A 16,429-nucleotide genomic window follows, 5' to 3' on the forward strand; every position below is an offset into this window, starting at 1 on the left:
TAATCACTGAGATCAACTGATTAATTCACAGGTATTATTAATTCAAGCCACAAAAATATACAAGTAGTTTATTTATTTACAGTTTAACTGGCAAATATAAATGTGATAAAGTAAATCTTACTGATCTGGTTGCTTACATAATTCGATAGGTGTAGAGGGCTTGGCCAAAGAGGTCAAGGTTCAAAATCAAAAAGTATTTAAAAAATGAGCAGCAGCAATAATTAATAACAGGCATGGCATAAAGTTATTCATCACACACTGCTGCTAGAGAAGCCTGTGAAAATAGGGTTAGATTTCCTCTCAACTCAGAATAATTTCAATAACTGTGAATGTAAGAGGATTCATTTAGAATGCATTTTCCATGCCCATGACGATATTGCAGTCTTTGTAACATTGGTACAGGATCACTGAAATTCTCATACAAAGGGCAAAAGCTGTGACGGGAAAGCATGTCATACAATGCTTCTTTCACATTCAGTGTGCCCACATCAATGCTTTATATAAGAACTCCATGGCTTTGGGGGGTCAGACTGACTACACTTATGGTAGCACATCAATATTACAAGTAATTCACAGCTTGAAAATCATTCAAATAGGAAAAATTAGAATGTTCTGGAAACCTAGGAAACCTAGGAAAATAGGTCTAGGTTATGCCTTTGCCCCCTCAAAGTGCACTTCTATTGTACAGTAGAAACACTAGAAAGAGAAAGGGCTCACTGATCAGTACACCAGAGGCTGGAGGTGAGCAGAGAGAAAAACAACCTATAGGAAAGATGCCAAAGCATGTTTTTGGTATGTTTGTGGGTTCAACTAGCACTTGAGCCTCTGTACCAGACTCTGACGGCTCACCTCTAAAACATGCAAAGAAGTATTTTCTTTTTATTTAATACAAATGGGTGCAGAGTTACCGAAGAAAGTGGTGGTCATTATTAAAAACAGGAAAAACGGTTGGTGGGAGGAGGGAATGAAAGCTGCATCGCGCCCCCTAAACTAACAGATATATACACAGTAGGGAGATTCTGGTTCAGCTTGATACACCTTGCTGCAAAATAGAGAAATTAAATTTTATTGATCAGGTATGAATTAACAGACAGTGATAGTGCAAATGTAAGGTTATCAATGACGAAAGTTTCAGCAGAGGAAAGAGGAGCCTGTGTTGTTTCATCAGTCAGTCATCAGCATCCTAGAAAAGACTGCTGGGATGCCATGTTTGCCACAGAGAAAGCACTGCCAGTTCAAAATCTAGTGATGGTGGGGTGGTAGAGATTGGAATTGCAGTGCAGAGGGTTGTGCAAATATCTCCTGATAAAGTGGACAGAGAATGCTCCTGAGGTCCAACACCCTTAAATGTTTTGGGAGGTGGGGGATTTTGCCACTCTAGTAATAATAATTAATAGTGGTGGTGGTTGTATTAGTATGTCAGATTGCTTCAGGGCTTGGTCCGCCAGGTTGCATTGTGGGGGCTCATCGAGGAGCTAGAAGATGGAGACCAGCAGATGGTACACCAGACACCATCTAGAGGAAACACAGGACAGGAAGCAGGAGGTTTAAAGACATGAAAAAGAAAACCAACAAAAACAACAACAACCCCACATCTGTTCTAAAACACTGGACTCAATAAGGTTTCCATGCATGCTTCCCTGTACAGTCATCGCTTCTGGACAACCACATATACTGTCTTTAAATTCATCTACGGTCTGCAATTTCAGCAAGAGCAGAAACTCATGTTCACATCATGAGCTACATTATCAAAAAAACTGCACAATTTGAGGAAACAGCTTCATGTTTCTAAGGAGGAATGTCAGACTGGTGCTAACAATTGGACAGTGGGAGGATAACTTCTAATTATTTGATTGAAAATGCAGTCCCATTGTGTAGCACTTACTATCATTTTTTTTATTTTGGCTGAATTTCAAATTCCCTCTGGACTGATTGCAGTGGATTCAGATCACCTTGGCAGGGTGGGGAGACTGACTCCTGATTAATGAGTGAAAACAGCTCGGGGGATTCCCCTCCAAGCCAATCAGGGTGTGAAGATGTCCTTTTTGTGAAGGCTTAAGAGAGGTGGGGGAGTAGCACCGAGGAGAGATTTTTACCATCTACAAACAATACTGACATGTCACAGTTAAGTTAAGGAATTATTGGTAGGGGTGTGAATCTCACGATTCGATTCAATTTTGATACTTAGGTGTTTGACTGAAAACGATTCTCAATTCAAAATTGATTATTGATGACTATTTTCAGTCTTTTACTACAGTTTACTATGTGCTCAACCATTAATTGGGTTCCTTAATCTGCTGAAATACAATATGAAACACAACTGGAAATTAAGATAAACAATCTGTAGCTCTTTTTCTGAAAAGGTAACAACAATTAAACTACTGAAAAATTAGTTGCTTCAATGGTTTTACTCATGGATATTCATGTGTATATGTAAGTTATGAAAAATGGTTTTGTTTTGTGGAGTCGCTTCAGCTCAGTTGTGGAGCTATAACTCGATGAAGGGTCAAAATTTAAAACACACAAATATAGTAGAAGCTGTTATTGAGCAAATATGTTTGTTTGGGGGCTATAAAAAGCACTGGATAATGAGTGAGTGTCCATTGTGGCCATTTGAAATAGTCATGGTTAACCGACATAAACTGACTGAGCAGGAGCACCAACTGTCTTTGACCCATATCCAGGCAGGGAGTGGGCAAATTGATTTTGCTAATGAACTCCAACTGTCTAAAGAGTGTCATTAGCAGACTGGTCTCTCGTCATTGGAACACTGGTTCAGTGCGTGAAAGGCCTCGTAGAGCAGTGCAATGCAGGGCAGGGCAGGGCAGGGCAGATGAACAGTATCTGAGGACCTACGCCTTATGCCAACGAGATGCCACTGCAACACAACTCCAGAAACATCTGAGGGCTGTCAGAGGAACCAATGTCTGATCAGACCATCTGAAACAGGCTTCACCACTATGGATTGAACGCTAGACGTCTGTTGCATGTGACACCCTTGAATGCCAGGCACCGTCGAGCACGTCTGCAGTGGGCCAGGTAACATGTTGGTTGGACCATCCAGCAGTGGTCATCAGTGATATTCATTGATGAGGCCAGGATCCCCCTGCATTGGAATGGCGACCAGCAACGCATTTGGAGCCGTAAGGGTGGGCGCTATGCAGCCATCAACATAGTCCCAAATCCTAGAGCTGGAAGAGGTAGAGCAACAGTAGCCCTTTTCACACAGAGACTTCGCATTATCAGCGCAGTGAAGGCTCACCATTTCTCTGCCTATGTTGTTCACACTGAACCGAGCAGCTCTGGCGTAAAGTTGCACCAGTGTGTCAATTCATACAGCACACCGGCGTCGCGTATCCAAAAGGTGTGATCTAAACATGTACCCGCCAACTGTTTATAATCATATGGATGCTGTTATAATGTGTTGTGATTGAGATCCTGACCCACCATACATTGTGGAAAGTGACAAAGTTACGTTTTTTGCTCTAAATGACATAACTACATAATCACCATCAGTAAACAGCGGACGCTGTCTGACTCTCTCACTCACAGGGAGGGATGCCGTTTTCTGGGGAAAAGTTCAATGAAGTCTCATTTGGGAGGGCTGACTGTCACGGTGATTTTTTTCAATAGGTCACCGGCATTCAACTGTGGGAGCCGTCTGGGTCCGTTTTTCAGGCAGAGATGCAGAATCGAGGCTTTTCCACGTATAACTGCGGCATTTTTTTCCTCATAAGTTGCCAAAGACACTACCAGCTACTATGTTACTGTTATTTGGTCCTATAACATTGCTTTGTGGGTTGAAGTGTGAGACATTTCTCTTTTTTTTTGATGAGTGAAGGATCTGTTTAGTTGTCCACGCCACCAGCTTTTCCATTCACAGGGACGCCGGCTCACCTCCGCTGCGGCTCTGATACTACCTGTAAGTCTAAGTCTAAGTCGCACTAACATCAAAGCAGCAGCAAAACTGTGCCCCCTCTCTGCTTTCACACAGACAGCGATGTGGAGAATCAGCACGATTCCCGCACTGAAAGGGCAGTGTGAATGGGGTTATTGTGGGCTGGAATATCGATGGACAGGGAAACTGATCACTGTGTTTTTGTTTCTCCTCCCATTACTGTCTGAGAGATTCCTTTATAGAGTGACTACACTGTAGGTAAACAGGCGAAAAAATCTACAGTCTACATCCTGTGTAAAATGCATTCTTAAAAGGCAACTGAAGCTAATAGCCCAAGTTGCAGTCCCATTAACACTTTCACATAGATTCACAAATTTCAAGGAAATAAAAATGAAAATTCTGGTAAAAAAGATGACTTGTTATTCATTTGATTACTGTAACCATTCAGCAATAACTTTTTAAATGGATACATATTGGCAAGTTTCCAACCCAATCTCAACCCAATCCAGTGAAAAATAAGCAATTGGTAATGCTTAGAACAAACATACAAAGAACCGTTTTGTTATGCCTCTGATCCTCCAGCGGAGGTAGTAACAGAGCCACAAAAGGGGCAAATCGACCTCTGTGTGCAAGGGTAAGCCTTACATGAGGAAAAATAAATGCCAAATTTATACTTGGGAAAGTCGCTGTTGCTGTTACTGTCTGTCCTATTGACTCTTCATCACACTTTTGCCTAAAAAACAGCATCTGTCCCCAGAAAATTATGTGACATGATTTTGGGCAAAAAAATTTGCTGAGACATTTTTCAATATACAGGCGGAAACTGGGTGAAAACAAGCTGAAAAAACCCATACAGATCTCAACGTTATGATGTGCACCGTAACGCCGCTTTCGGTTCCGCAACGGTTCATGCTGTATGAAATTACATTCTGGAGCGGCAGTAGGCCAGCGCTGCTTGGTTCAGAGTGAGCAGAAAAAGGCGGTGTACAGGCGAGCCTCACTTCTAAAACCTGTTAAAGACTAAACAAGATCACAAAAAGTATGTTGGTAAATCACCTCATAGTAGTTTATTTATCTAATATTATTACTGTCTTGCTTTTTGGTAGCTGGTAGGGAATTTGTAAACAATGTACAGAAACAGCAAGCAAAAAAACAAATTAGAAAATAACATAAGAAGCAACACAAAAATGAAAGCAATTTGGCTTCAGATCCATCCTCTATCCAATTTCCTTATTTGCCGATAATGGTTAAAATAAATTTGTAATAAATTTACACTTATGATTGGTGCTGTCCCTACTAGGGCTGCACAATTAATGGCAAAATAATCTAAATCGTAATATGACTAAGTGCAATATCCAAATCGCAAGAACTGCAATTATTTTTTGAAGGTAAAATGTGTCACAAAACAGTGTTTTAATGAAATTTTGTAGTGCTGCAGAGATGCTCTGGCCTACAAAGCTTGTTCTCCAGATGTAATAAAACATGTCCGTTTGGCAGAGACCGGGAGAAATAATCATGATTTTACTTGTTTTTCAATGACAATAAAAAATTTTGATGTAAAATGTTATCATCCATAATAATCATGAATTGTATCGCAATTGCAATATCTGTCAAAATAATCGCAATATCACTTTTTGACCATATCGTGCAGCCCTGGTCCCTACTAGCTTAAAGACTGTGGAGGTTAAGCCTCTTAAGAAACTTCACCTTGATCTACGGTCTTTAAAAAACTATAGACCAGTATCCAATCTCCCCTTCTTCTCTGAAGTTTAAGACAGAGTTGTGTCTCAGCAACTTTCAGGCTGCCTAATTAATAATTTCAGAGCTTGCCATTCTACTGCAACTGCACTAACTAAAGTGGTAGATTACATTCTACTTACTCAAACTCCACCTCGGTGCTTCTGTTATTGGATCTCAGTGCAGCATTTGATAACATAGGGCATAGGGCTGTTGGACCGTAAGTCCACTTGTAAGTCATGTTGGCATCTCTGGCCTGGCTCTTGCTTGGCTAAAGTCATACCTCCAAGCTTGGTGGATGACTTTTAAGTCCAAGATTCTACTGCAGTCCTTTGGATTTTAGTGACGGCTCAATTTTCTTTAAAGTTTGATCACAAAATTAAGTAATTTGTCAAAATTATGAAACATTGTCAGGAAAGTAAATCATAAAAATACGAAAACACACTGGAGTGGGGCTTTAAAAAACACTCAGATTTAATTGTTGACAGTCGCACCGTTTTTTGCAATTTATGCAGCAAGGACCTTTGTACCATTGGAGTACTAAAAGCTTGAAATATCACCTCCTTCTAAAGTTTAGACTGTCAATTTATTTATTGATTCACTCATCTACCGAAGTACATTTGCATTGAAAAATGATTTAATGATTACGGCAAATATTGGCATTTGGAGTTCTCCAGGGCTCTGCTCTCTGCACTTTGCCCTTTTCTTTATAGATTTCACCCCTTGGCCAAATTATTTGCAGTTATGGGATACATTTCCACTGCTACCTGGATGAGACTTGGGCCGTTACTCAGCATGTGCCCATGAAAGCAGATGGTCATTCTCAAACTACAAATTTAGAGCCCTGCTTGTCTGTGGTGAAAAAATGGATATCAGAGAATTTCTTGCACCTAAATTCTGATAAAACTGAGATGTTGGCCATTGGCCCCGCTTGACAGAGACACCATTTTGATCAGGTGACAAGTTATTTCTCAAAGTTGAGCTGTGAAGAATCTTGGTGTTACATTTGAATCTACCCTTTCTTTTTGATCAGCACATACAATAAATTATGCAGAGATCCTAAGTCATGCCTTTGTTTCATCTACACTGTGTGCACAATTATTAGGCAAGTCAGTATTTTGACCATATCATCATTATTATGCATGTTTTCCCAACTCCAAGCTGTATAAACTGGAATGCTTATTGGATTTAAGCATATCAGGTGGTGTGTATTTGTGTAATGAGGGAGGGTGTGGCCTAAGGAGATCAACACCCTAAATCAAGGTGTGCATAATATTTAGGCAGCTTCTTTTCCTCAGGAAAATGGGCCCAAAAAGAGATTTAACTGACTCTGAAAAGTAAAAAATTGTAAAAAGTCTTTCAGAGGGACACAGCACTCTTGAAATTGCTAAGATATTGGGGCGTGATCACAGAACCATCAAACAGTTTGTTGCAAATAGTCAACAGAGTCGCAAGAAATATGTTGAGAAAAAAAGACGTAAATTAACTGCCAAAGATTTGAGGAGAATCAAATGTGAAGCTACCAAGAACGCATTATCCTCCAGTGCTGTCATATTCCAGAACTGCAACCTACCTGGAGTGCCCACAAGACACATAAGTTGAAACGCCAAGGCTGGGCCAAGAGATATCTGAAGACAGATTTTTCAAAGATTTTATGGACTGATAAGATGAGAGTGACTCTTGACGGACCAGATGGATCGGCCCGTGGCCGGCTCTGTAACGGGCACAGAGCTCCACTTCAACTCTGATGCCAGCAAGGTGGAGGTGGGGTACTGGGAAGGGGCTGGTATTATTAAAGATGAGCTAGTTGGACCTTTTCGGGTTGAAGGTGGACTCAAAGCCCAGTTTTTAAAAGACACTTTCTTCAAACAGTGGTACAGGAAAAAGTCTGCATCTTTCAAGAAGACCATGATTTTTATGCAGGACAATGCTCCATCGCATGCATTGAAGTACTCCACTGCGTGGCTAGCCAGTAAAGGCCTTAAAGATGAAAGAATAATTACATGGCCCCCTTCCTTTTGGTCCCTTCTTAAATGGTCGATTATGGTGAAGGAAAACAGTACACCTCTCTGAACAGTGTCTGGGAGGGAATGGATGCTGCTGCACAAAGACAGACTCCATGAATGGAAGGCTTTTGACTGTTATTGAAAAGAAGGGTGGCTATATTGGTCACTGATTTTTATATTTGAAATGTCAGAAATGTTTATTTGTAAATTTTGAGTTGTTTGTTTATTATTCTCACTTTAACAGATGAGAATAAACAAGTGAGATGGGAAACTTTTCGTTTTTCATTTTGTTGCATAATAACTGTGCACACTAATAGTTGCCCAATAATTGTGCACACATAGATATTCTCCTAAGCAAGCCAAAACCTCACTTTTACTTTCAAAATATTCAGGTTTGAGGTTTATTAACATTTTGGATTGTACAAGAGCACTGTAGTTTTTCAATAATAAAATTAATCCTCAAAAATACAACTTCATAATAACATAATAATAATTGTGCACACAGTGTAGACTGGATTATTGCAATGCTTAGCACTAAAAGTCTTCAGATGGTTCAGAATGCTGCAGCTAGAGTCTCAATACGAACAAGAAAATTTGATCATATTACACCAATCCTAGCATCACTTCATCCTATCAGATCAGACCCTAAGGTGCTGCTGATGAAATACAAAACTGTAAACAGCCTTGCTCCTTTATACCTCCTTTATATTATTCAATGGGTCGGTCTCCGTCTCAATTAGTCTCTTAACCTTAGTATTATAATTCATGTTTGTCTTGCTGATGAGAAAACAATAATCTATTTACTTCTGATTTATAGTGCATTTCTCTAACTTCTGTTTTTGTTTTCTGTTCCCTCGAGCTCTTTATATCTTCCGTCAATCACTCTCCTTCACAGCTGCAAAAACTCTCATCCATGCATTCAACATTTCCAGACTGGATTACTGCAACAGTGTCCTCTATGGTACATCATCCACAATATTCAAACAACTCAAACATATCCACAACTCTGCTGCTCGCCTGCTCACCCACTCCTGGACCCGTGACCACATCACCCCTGTCCTTCAGAACCTCCTATGGCTCACTGTCCCTCAGCAAATCCACTTCAAACTTCTCCTCATCACCTACAAAGCCCTCCACAACCTGGCTCCCCCCTACCTGACTGAGCTACTCCACTGGCACTCTCCAGTCAGCTGACGCCGACCTCCTGTCCCCCTCCCAATCAGGACCAAGTACCGCAATACAGTTTACATGGACAAATACATAACACTGCAGCGAAACAAGCATCTAAAGCTGAAGCCATGACAATGGCTACATGTGATGTTAGGGGTTATTGAAGGTCCTGTAATGCTTAAAGGTTGTAAAAAGCTTCAGCAGTCCGAGTTGGACGAACAATTGCTTATCTTTGTCATGGTAGTAGGGTGTAGGTTTATTGGCAGTAATTTTTTCTGACAACAAACAAAGTACATTCAACTACCAGGATGTATCCCTTGGTGGCACAGCAAGGAAACACTGTCTATGCAAACCATCATCAAAAAAATCATGGAGTAAAAGACGAGGAACATGGATTGATTGACTGACTTTGGACTGGCTCATTCTCATCCTTAAAGCACCCTCCGAACAATTGATGCTTTCAGCCACAGCAATGAGAAAGCTGAATGCTGACTTGCATACAAGTAGCTTAATATCATGCAAATGATTAGTGTGGAAAACCAGGGATGCAGAAATCTGCATGTGAAATAACACCAGAGTGCACCAAGAAAGGCTGGAGGGGTGGGTGTAGGTAGGTGAAGTATATCCTTATACAGATGTCTCTACTTGATGCCTTTACCACTGCGTTAAAGGTGCTGCAACAAGGCAGAAAAAGGAGGGGGGACTTGTATTTTAACCAGCTGATTTTGCATTGGCTGCAGTGCACCCCAACAACCACTAGGTGGCACATGTGAACAGTCCAGACTACAGTGAACACATCAGGACCCTTCTCCTCCCTCTAGAACCAGACATGCTGTTTTATTTCCTCATCGACTCAGTCCTTATCAAAGCATGTGTCAAAGCACATTAATTAGCAAATTAGAGAGAGAGAGACTTTTTATTACTAGACTCCAGGTCCATTCAAAAAAGACAAACAAACACACACATAAAAATTTAAAGGAGACAGTCATACCAGTGTTTCCACATGGCTGACTGGTACCTCACAGCACTGAGACCAGGATTGGACAACAGCATTAAGACAGAATTTTGTGTGTCATTCAATTTCCGCAACAGAGCAAGAAATGTATTTACTTGCACTTGACAAAATAACTCACTCGCACTGCACCACCTAGGTTTTCCCATCAAAATTCGTAGGCAATCATTACAGGCAACCTGAAGTTTGCGAATACTTGCCTTTTCGAACTTAACCCACAAGGGGGCAGTATAGAGAGGGGTACAGTAAGCTCTGAAGAGATTAATTTTAACATCATCTGAACACCAGAAGAATTTGCGTTTTAGCACATTGGCTTGTGTATATAAAATACGCTGTTGCCTGTACATGTCCTCATCATCAGACAAATCATCAGTGATGATGTGTCCCAAATACTTAACATTATGACAAGAAGGTAACACTGTCCCTGACAAATGAAATAATAGGAACATCGGGTCCTTAACACCTTTAGGTCGACAAACCATAACAGAGCTCTTTTTGGCATTATAGCTAACATTAAATTCTACCCCATATTCTGAACATATGTTGAGCAGCTCCTGAAACCCAGCACTAGAAGGAGAAATGATTGCCAAATCATCAGCATACATAATCTGATTAACAATAGTATTTCCTACCACACATCCTGTTTTACATCTTCTCAGCTGGTCTGATAGATCATCCGTGTAAACATTAAATAGGCAAGGTGACAGTTACCCACCCTGACGGACTCCATTACTCACCCCAAATGGAGCAGAGACTACATTCCCCCATTTTATTTGCATGCACTGATTAGCATACCAATAAACCAGAATCCTTAGGACACTGTCAGGCACACCCCTCTGACTCAATTTTAAAAACAATTTATGATGGTTTATACTATCAAATGCCTTAGATGCATTTATAAAACCAATTAAAACTGAAGAATTCTGTCTTCTATATCTATCAACAATTTCCTTTAAAGCATAAATACACAAATCAGTACCATTTTTAGCCTTAAAGCCAAACTGGTTATCAGAGGTGCGTACATAAGCAGACACTCTATTTAATAAGATGCTCTCTAGCACTTTGGACAGCACACTGGCTAAAGCAATTGGTCGATAGTTGTCCATGCAGCCCACCTTGCTTGCTTTGTCCTTAATGACAAGCACCAGAGTTCCAGATAACATAGAGTCTGGTAACACTCCATGAGTCATAAAACTAGTAAAACAGATGGCTAGAAGAATTGCTGCTCTTGGGCTAGCATATTTAAGATGTTCTGCTGAGATTTTATCTGAGCCACATGCCTTGTTATCAGCTAGCTGTGCAATAGCTTGTAGTACTTCTTTGGCTATGATTTGCACAGTATCACTGCTGGAAATCTTGCCTATGATGTATGGGTCACTCTTAACACAATTAAAAAGCTCTGAGTAGTGCTGCCTCCACAGTTCAGCTTTATTGTCACCACCAGAAACCCCCTCTATGGTACGAGGTAATGATGTATTGTCCCTGTTTAGAGCTTTCACCTCTTTCCAAAAACCAGTAACATCATTACCATGCTCTCATTTCTTGCTCATGTTTGTTAATATAACGAACTGCATATTTATATCTAGCAGTAGTGGCTTTTTTGAGATCAAGAACAGGTCCTTCTCTTGGTCTGCCTGCCTGTACCCAAGCCCTAAATGCACTCTTAGCTTCTGCATGATGGTGAGACACATGTTTATTCCACCCTGGCTTAATATTGTGTCTTCTCTCAGAGTTGGTACAGTACGTTCTGCTGGCCTCATATACAGATCCCACAATACAATCATACAAAGCATAGAGATCCTCACAATGAGATTTTAGGTTACAATTTACATGAGTGCACAGGACAGCATCTTTGGGTAGACAGAGGCTACTCAAGAGAACATCAGTGTTTCCATATTATGAGAGCCTATCCTCATTTGTGAGTTTAGACCAATCAATTTTGGTTTTAGAGGAATTTTTCACCTGCTGAGTCAACTCAGGGAGACTATTACAATCCAATGTCATGACAAAAGGAATATGATCAGAGGTGGATGCCTCATAGACAATCTCTATAGTTCTTAGTATATCATGTGCATCAGCAGTGCTAATGCAATGGTCAAGCCATGATGTGGTATGCCAGGCCTCACTTATGTAAGAGAAACTATCTGCAGGCAAAAACATTTGAGTGGATACAGTTAGACTTTGTTCATCACAAAACTGTAACATATGGTTTGCAAACAAAGAGCTTTTATCTGATAAGTCAGCATTCATGTCACCCACTAGGACACTTGTGGCTTGGTTCTCAGAGATAAAAGAATTTATAGAAGCAAGTCGATTTAGATATTCATCCTCATTCTCCAATGCTTTATATGGTGTATATACGATGAGGATGCTAAATTCCTTGTTATTAATATCTATGAGGACAGCAATACACCAGTCAGCTTCAAGCCTGATAACATTTATCATGGAGTCCAACTTTTTGTGCCAGAGGATGGCCACGCCCCCTGCTATCCTTCCTTTCACTATTCCCAGGGAAAGATCCGTTGTGGATTCACCAGCCCAGTGAAAATGGTCATTAAAAGAGTTCAGTTTCCCCAAGTCTTGCTTTGGTAACAGAGTTTCTTGGAGGCATAGAATGTCACATTTTTGCAGCAAGCTGTCCACTACTGAGCGCCGGCACTTATCTCCTGCGCTGTTGCCTGCGACAGTTATATGATCCAACCCGCATCCGCATAAATATTAGCTGGGCAACACTGCCGTAGCCCCATTTGGAGCATTTGGACCAACAATAAGCCTAGCTCTGCCAACACCCATTTGCCCTGCTTTGCGTGGTTCATAGTAGCGTCTCACCACGCAACCTTCAGGCCAGAGCTCTGGGTTATACATCTCCATAACATCATTACACTCAGCACAGACTTTAAATGAGCTGTATCGGTTGCTCACAGTGTCAATACGCTCACATTTAACGTCATGGCCGAGTTGTTTAGTCAGGTAGTTAGACAGAGTTTCTGCATCGAGATCCGGTGTGAATTTGGTAGCGAAAACACTCACCAACTTCGTACGAACCACTTTTATATTCCTTTGTGCAGCGGTGCCAATAACAGGTTTAGACGCCCTCCGGTCAGTTTTACCAACACGCTGTTTCAGGGAAACAGGTTGTTCCTCGTTAATCTTTCTCCGAGGTCGGAGTAATAGCCGGAGTAATATACTGTCTACTTAACCACTTATATTGTAGCAATTTGGAGTGTGTGTTTACAGTTTGGGTTTGGACAAAGGAGCAAGCCTCTGTCCATTCCTCTTCTGTTATATTCTCTGTTAAATCCATCCTCCAGGCCTGTAGGATATTGTTTGAAGGTTCTTTGCACTTGCTGACAAATAAATTATATAATATGGTCACCTGCCCCCTGTTTTCAAGATGTTTTAAAATTATGTCTTCCAGTGTAGATTAAAAAAAAAGTGAAAAAAGTGCTTCGTGGGGATATCATATGTGGTTTTAAGTTCTTCAAATGACATAAATGTATTTACATTGTAAAAGTCAGCCACCTTAGATATACCTTCAGTGGACCAGAGGTTTAAAACCTGGATCTGCTCTGCCTGGTTGGAAGTTATCATTATCAAAAATAGGTGAAAATTGCGATAGTTGTTATGTTTCATCAGTATATGCTAAAACATTATGCCAAATTGTTATTGTGTTCTTCAGAAAGGGTTTTTTTGCCTGTTTAATTATTTTTTTCTTCTCTGCTGAGTGTATATACAGTTTTAAAGGAATTGAGATCGAGTGAGATTCAATTGTTACCCATACTGGGGGGTGGTCCTTAACAAAATAAAACATGCTTGCTCTAATCTGAGCTGCCCAGAAATACCATAAGAGATTTGGTAATTTCAAACCACCTCTGTCATATGGCAGATATAACAAGGAAAGTCTGAGTCATTTATTGTTCCAAATGAAATTTGAAAATGTTTTCTTTAAAGATTAAAAGAGAGAGAGTGGAGGACAAAGTGGGATCAACTGGAAGAGGGATAAGTATTTAGGTAAAATTGTCATTTTTAGAATATTAATGCGTCCAATCAAGGATATTGGTAATTTTGTCCACCTATTTATAAGCTGTATAACTGCATCTGTAAGGGGGTTATAGTTCACTGAGATAATTTCATTGACAGTGGGCATGATTTTAACCCCTAGATAAGTAAACCCTTCTTTCGACACTACAAATGGAGTCGGAACTGGAGGGCTGAGTCTCTCTTTTTCCGTCAAAAAAAACACGGGAGATAAGGGACAACCCTGTCTCGTGCCTTGATTAAGTTTGAAAGGGTTGGATATAAGGCCATTGGTTAAGATTTTAGCTTGTGGGTTAGAGTGGAGAAGGCGAATCCACCTGAGAAACTTTCCCCCAATACCAAACCTCTGTAAGACTTCAAATAAGTATGACCACTCTATTCTGTCGAAGGCCTTCTCTGCGTCCAACAACAGGACAGTGTGGTCGGGGAGACCAGCTTTCTCAAAGAGAATGTTAAGCACTCTCCTTATATTGTGAAAGCCCTGCCTTCCCTGTATAAATCCATTCTGGTCGGAGTGAGCCATTTTAGGTAAGGTTTAGGTTAGATAAGTTCCAACCTCCTAGCCAGTACTTTACACAGTATTTTAAGATCATAATTGATAAGGGATATTGGCCTGTAAGATCCACATTGATTTGGTGACTTCCCAGGTTTCAATAGTAATGTAATTATTGCTGTATTGAGAGAGAGACGGAGGACTCCATTATTGAATGATTCTTGATACATCTCAAGTAGTGGTGGTATCAATTTAGTTTATTAGTTTATTTAATTTTATATTTCAACTGGGATCCCATCTGGTCCAGGAGTTTTTCCTCCTTTCAGATTGGATATAGCCTCAGACGGATCCTGGGCTCTAAGATTAAATTCTAATGAACCCAAAGAATCCTCGTCTAAGGGAACAAATAATCTCCATAATTTGCTGTTGGTTAGGATTCTGGTAAATCTGGTTTTCAATTTCTTTTATTGCTTTTCCAAGCTGTTCCATTTCCAATCTTTGGGATTTGTGTTTAAAGCTTGTAAAGCTTATCATTTGGCCTCTTAAAAAGGCTTTAAAAGCTTCCCACCTCAGAGATGCCGATGTTTGGTCAGTATTATTTTCAAAAAAACAAATCAATTTGTGTACCAATAAACTCTATAAATTCAGGATCTCTCAGCCAGCTTGTCTGCAGACGCCATCATTGGGAATGGTGTAACATGCTAGGCAGTTTAAAAAGAAATGAAGTTGAGGCATGATCAGAAATTAAGATGCTGTCATACCAGGAGCTTGTAATTTTGGGTATTAAATCAGCTGAGATTAGAAAATAATCGATTCTAGAAAAGGTCTGATAGGTACTGGAATAGCAGGAGAAAGTTTGTTTGTTGGGGTACATATTTCTCCACACATCAATCAAGTTAAAATCTTTCATACACTGAAGTAACTCTTTTCTTGTCTGAGGGTGTGAGGTGTCTATTCCAGTAAACCTATCCAGCTCTGGTTGAAGTGCACAATTGAAATCCCCACCGATGACAAGGTGACCAGGCAGAGCAGCTAGTGATAAGAAAAGATGTCTGAAAAAGGTGGGATCGTCATTGCTCATCCCATACACATTGACCAGGTTCAGTCTGACTGAGAGAATTTCACATTGGATGATAAGATATCTACCAAATTTGTCTGAGTAATGTCAATAAGTTGAAAAGGCAATGATTTATGTATAAGGGTAATTACTCCCCGTGAGTGTGAGCTAAAAGACGCTGAAAACACCGGGCCAGGCCATCTCCTCCTCACTCTAACGATTTCCTCAGAGGTTAAATGTGTCTCCTGGAGGAAGACCACTTTAGCTTTTAACTGCTGTATCCTACTCATGACTTGCTTTAGTTTAACAAGTTTGTTTAGTCCTCTTACATTCCAAGAGGTGAACTGAAGTTCAGAAGTCATCAGTGTAAGTTATTTCTTCAGTAATGGTAGCTTGGATATACTTCAGTTGGCTGCTAACAGGAGCTACATCAAAACAGAAAGGAAAAAAAAAAGTACAATAACAGAGATGCACAACAACAACAAACGGTGAATGAACACTTGAATAATAACTGGGCGCACTTCCCCAACTGAACCACCCCACAATAAGCAGATCCCTAGGAGCCCATAACCGGGCCCAACTATGGAGCTTTGCCGGTCCACCCTTGCCATCAGCATGGAGAGGAACAGCATGCCTAACATACTGGGCCAAGCCCTCTAGGAATAAACAGTAACATTATAAACTAAGACAACCAAACACTATGCATAGTGTTTGGTTGTCTTAGTACTACACCTAGTGTCGAATATGTGGCGCTTCCCTTGGTAGGTTACCAAAAGTCTAGCCAGGTGGATAAACCCGTAGCGTAGCTCTGGAATGGATAAGGAAGCCAGATCTTTCTTCACTTGGTTGAATATTTTCCTTCGCAGGTCAGCAGAAACGTCAGGGAAGAGCATGATCCTCTGGTTGTCAAGAGACAGCGGTCCCTTCATCCTGGCAGTCTTCATTACCCGAGTCTTGTCCGCGTAGTTCAGGAACTTCATTATCACTGCCCTGGGTCGCACCACTGATTGTCGGTCAG

At 40.6% G+C, this 16,429-nt stretch overlaps 1 protein-coding gene across 6 annotated transcripts in view; it reads right to left on the minus strand.

Annotated features, from left to right (window-relative positions):
- Nucleotides 1-58: 58 nt before the first annotated feature.
- Nucleotides 59-16,429, minus strand: part of csnk1db (casein kinase 1, delta b) — a 100,741-nt gene continuing 84,370 nt past the window's right edge. For 4 of the 6 annotated variants that reach the window (XM_073489375.1, XM_073489372.1, XM_073489373.1 and 1 more), the window contains one exon: nt 59-1,515. Coding sequence is in view for 2 of the 6 variants with exons in the window: in XM_073489372.1 (XP_073345473.1) it covers nt 1,465-1,515 (51 nt within the window). In the remaining 4 variants the exon portion in view is untranslated. Of the gene's footprint in view, nt 1,516-15,797; nt 15,837-16,429 lie in introns of those variants that run through there. The other 2 variants (XM_073489374.1, XM_073489376.1) reach the window with 1 other exon arrangement.

This window comes from Pagrus major, chromosome 20 (assembly GCF_040436345.1).
Source record: "Pagrus major chromosome 20, Pma_NU_1.0".
Lineage (NCBI taxonomy): Eukaryota > Metazoa > Chordata > Actinopteri > Spariformes > Sparidae > Pagrus > Pagrus major.